The sequence below is a fragment of the Myotis davidii genome, unplaced genomic scaffold (assembly GCF_000327345.1).
Source record: "Myotis davidii unplaced genomic scaffold, ASM32734v1 scaffold151, whole genome shotgun sequence".
NCBI classification, from domain to species: domain Eukaryota; kingdom Metazoa; phylum Chordata; class Mammalia; order Chiroptera; family Vespertilionidae; genus Myotis; species Myotis davidii.
In genome coordinates, this window is record NW_006285248.1 from 571,661 (window position 1) to 574,870 (window position 3,210).

At 48.4% G+C, this 3,210-nt stretch overlaps 1 protein-coding gene across 1 annotated transcript; it reads left to right on the top strand.

The window, feature by feature from the left end:
- The first annotated feature begins 1,430 nt into the window (after positions 1-1,430).
- Positions 1,431-2,207, top strand: LOC102766981 (protein FRG2-like). The gene has a single exon (XM_006755967.1). It carries the CDS (start codon positions 1,431-1,433, stop codon positions 2,205-2,207), a length of 777 nt encoding a protein of 258 aa, XP_006756030.1.
- Positions 2,208-3,210: the final 1,003 nt, after the last annotated feature.

Genomic DNA, 3,210 nt, shown 5'->3' on the forward strand with positions numbered 1-3,210 from the left:
CCCAACCCCCGCTTTTTTCATTCAGGAAATCTAATTCAAAATCATTTAATAATTGACTGAACTACCAGAGTGTGCTAAGTGATAAGTAAATACTGAATACCATCAAGGCCAATATGTTTCATTCAAATCATTCTCATTATTATGTATTAATGTGGCAACTGACCCCATAACAATAGCAGTGATTTCTTGATGAGGTAGGATGGTTACTGAGGGAGAAGTTTTACGAAGTCAAGGATGTCTGAACTATGAAATGAGCTCATAGTGTTTCTGCAAGTGAAGAAACCAGTTTAAACTCGATGGGAATAACATTGCCTTTATAATAAGCTCCATGGTTCTCCCTTCCCCTCCTCTTCACTTGCTTTTCCCTTCAGTGAACACCCCTCCACCTTGTCACGCAGGCCCGAGGGTGCATGTGGCTTCCCATGTCTGCCTGCATTTTGTGGGAAGCCTTCCTTTTTCCCAGATCAATTATTTTTGTTGATGAAACACCTAGTCAATATTATTTTTGAGGTAACACCTTATAAAAGTGTTCCTGGTAGCACACTTCAAACAACTGGCCCGAACAGAGGTGTCCAACCAGAACTACTCATTGTATTCTCAGTTGCATCTTTTGTTGTTGTATTTAATCCTCACCTGAGGATATTTTTTCTATTGATTCTTACAAAGATGGAAAGGAGAAAGAGAGAGAGAGAGAGAGAGAGAGAGAGAGAGAGAGAGAGAGAGAGAGAGAGAGAATGAATTGGTTTCATCCTGCACACACCCGAGTCAGGCCAAATGAACCCACAAACAAGGTACTTGCCTTGACAGAATTGAACCTAGGACTCTTCCATGAGGCTGGAGTATGGTGTGAGGGGAGGAGGAGCGGATGCAGAGCCAGATGCTCTAACCACTGAGAACAGTGGCCAGGGCCTCACTTGGATCTTTACTGACCAATTAGAGCAGCTCCATAATGAGCCGTCAGAACATGTGATTCCAACCAATCAAGATAGTACTGTAGGGTCCAATCAGTCAGCTCCAGATTGGATGCACCATTTGCTGACAATAGAACTCTCGGGGAGCAGAGTAGGGAATTTATAAAAATCAGCCTCCCCTTCCTCTCAGGGAGACACACGACCCTTCCCGCCAGAGCCTGCCTCTCTGTTGACCTGAATCACGTGTCTCCTTGTATCCCCCCCTTTAATGGAAACTTTTGTTGGCATGAGACTGATTGGTGGCAGGGACCTTGTGTGGATAAAAACAACCCTCCCCATCCCTAAGGGATTTGAGCGCACCCGTGTCTCCGATGATTGGTTGAAGATACAAATTTGCCAGCCAATGGGAGTGAGCCACACCCCACCAGGGCCTCATAAAAAGGCAGGCACCTCAGGCCAACCTGCCCTTCTGATTCCGGACAGATGCCAGGAGGTAGGGTCTCTCCTTTGGGCCGCGAGATGGGTTCAGGATCAGGACACGGCAATCTCCGCCGCCCCTCCGGGCAAAGGCCCACTGACCGGCCTCCCCTCCGAAGGAATTCCTTAGGAGGAAGAGGCTCCGGTGTGGAGGAGAAACCACTGGAAGAAAAAGGGAAGACTTCCTCCCGGTTCACAGAGACCGCCAGCACCCAAAGAGGAGAAGCAGGAAGCTGCTCCAGTCAGGGGAGCTCCGGGAAGAGGAAAAGAGGCTCCAGGGACAGCCCCTGCGCCAGAGCAGAGCCCTCTCCGGGAGAGGAGCGCAGTGCGGTTTGGGGGAAGCGAGCAAAGAGCCCCGATGCTGGCCCCCGCAGCTGCAGCCAAGAGACTGGGCGCCCCTGCCCCAGCAGAACGCAGAGGGAGCGGCCCGGGCACCGGAAACAGCCCAGATCCAGGCCCTCCGGAGGCCAGCCGCCTCTGCTGCGGACAAGCCTGGTGACTTCCCTGCGCACCTTGTCGGAGGCCACTCATGGCAACATCGTCCAGATGCAGCACCAGCAAGCACCTGCCCCGCTGAGCTGGGAGCACTATGCCCTGCTGGCCGAGCTGCGGGGGCATTTGCACGCCCAGATGCAGACCGTCTATGCCATGGCCACCCAGGCCGCCTATGTCTTCCCTGCTGAGGCGTGGCTCAGCCCGGCCCCACCTCCCGGGCCTTCCGGTCCAGAGGGAGATGGAGAGGAGAAGCCCAGAGCCCTTCCAGGGAGGGCGCCCTGGGAGCCGGGGCACAGCCCTGTTGGAGAGATAGACAATGTGTGACTACGTGGTTGTAATTGTCCTCACAAAGACTTTGAAAACCAAGACTCATGTGGTGAACCCTGGGTTTCCTGGAAGACTGTAGTTCCAAAGTATAAATTTCATCTGAGACACTTCATATATGTTGTTGACACTGCTTTGGAGAGCCAAGCATTATTTGAAAATGAGAACCAATCTATGGGTTCAATGCTCATGATTGAATTCTGAAAAGCCTGTAGCTCCTTTCTCTGTCACCTCCATCCCTGGAAGACTGATATCACAAGCCTTGAGGAGCCTTTAATTCTGTTGGAGAAAAGTTTCTACTTCTCCATTTGATGGAATCCTGGTGACATCACCGTGTCCCTTTTGTTTCCCCGTGAGTTACTGCATATTAAATGCTATTGGTCACATGTATTTATCCTTCAGCTGGCTGATATGATAGGTGTAATTGTAAATTTCCTCCTATGTTATAGATTTCAATGTATTCCATTTTATTAGAGGATACTAAATAAATGTTAGATATTATTATTTTCTTAATATATTATATTTTATATGATTTTTATTTGCATTTTATAATGGACTCATGTAATCTTTCATCAAATAAATTCTGATAATTTTTATATTTTTATTGCCTGTATTTACCTATCAAATCCCTTTGAGTGCTGTTTGTTTCAAGTCATTGATGAGTTTTACTTGCTCAGGTCCCCAGAGTCGTGTCTGTTTGGCGGTCAAATCTGTCCATGTGCACATAGGGCCTGGGGCACTGGGAGCCTGCATTGGGCCCTGACCTGACTCAGGATGGCAGGCCCAGCTGATTATGTAATTTTTATATAAGAAAATTAAAGTTTTTTGGGGGAAAGATGAAACCAGTTTAGCCCGACTGGCATCGCTCAATGTTTTAGCAACACCTAGGAACCAGGAGGTGATGATTCAATTCCAGGTCAGGGCACCTGCCCAGGTTTTAGGCTCAGGATGCATCGGATCAGTGATTCTCTCTCATCATTGATGTTTCTCTCTCTCTCTTTCC

Coding starts and splice junctions, on each gene's coding strand:
- LOC102766981 (XM_006755967.1), top strand. CDS start 1,431: ATGGGTTCAGGATCAGGACACGGCAATCTCCGCCGCCCCTCCGGGCAA.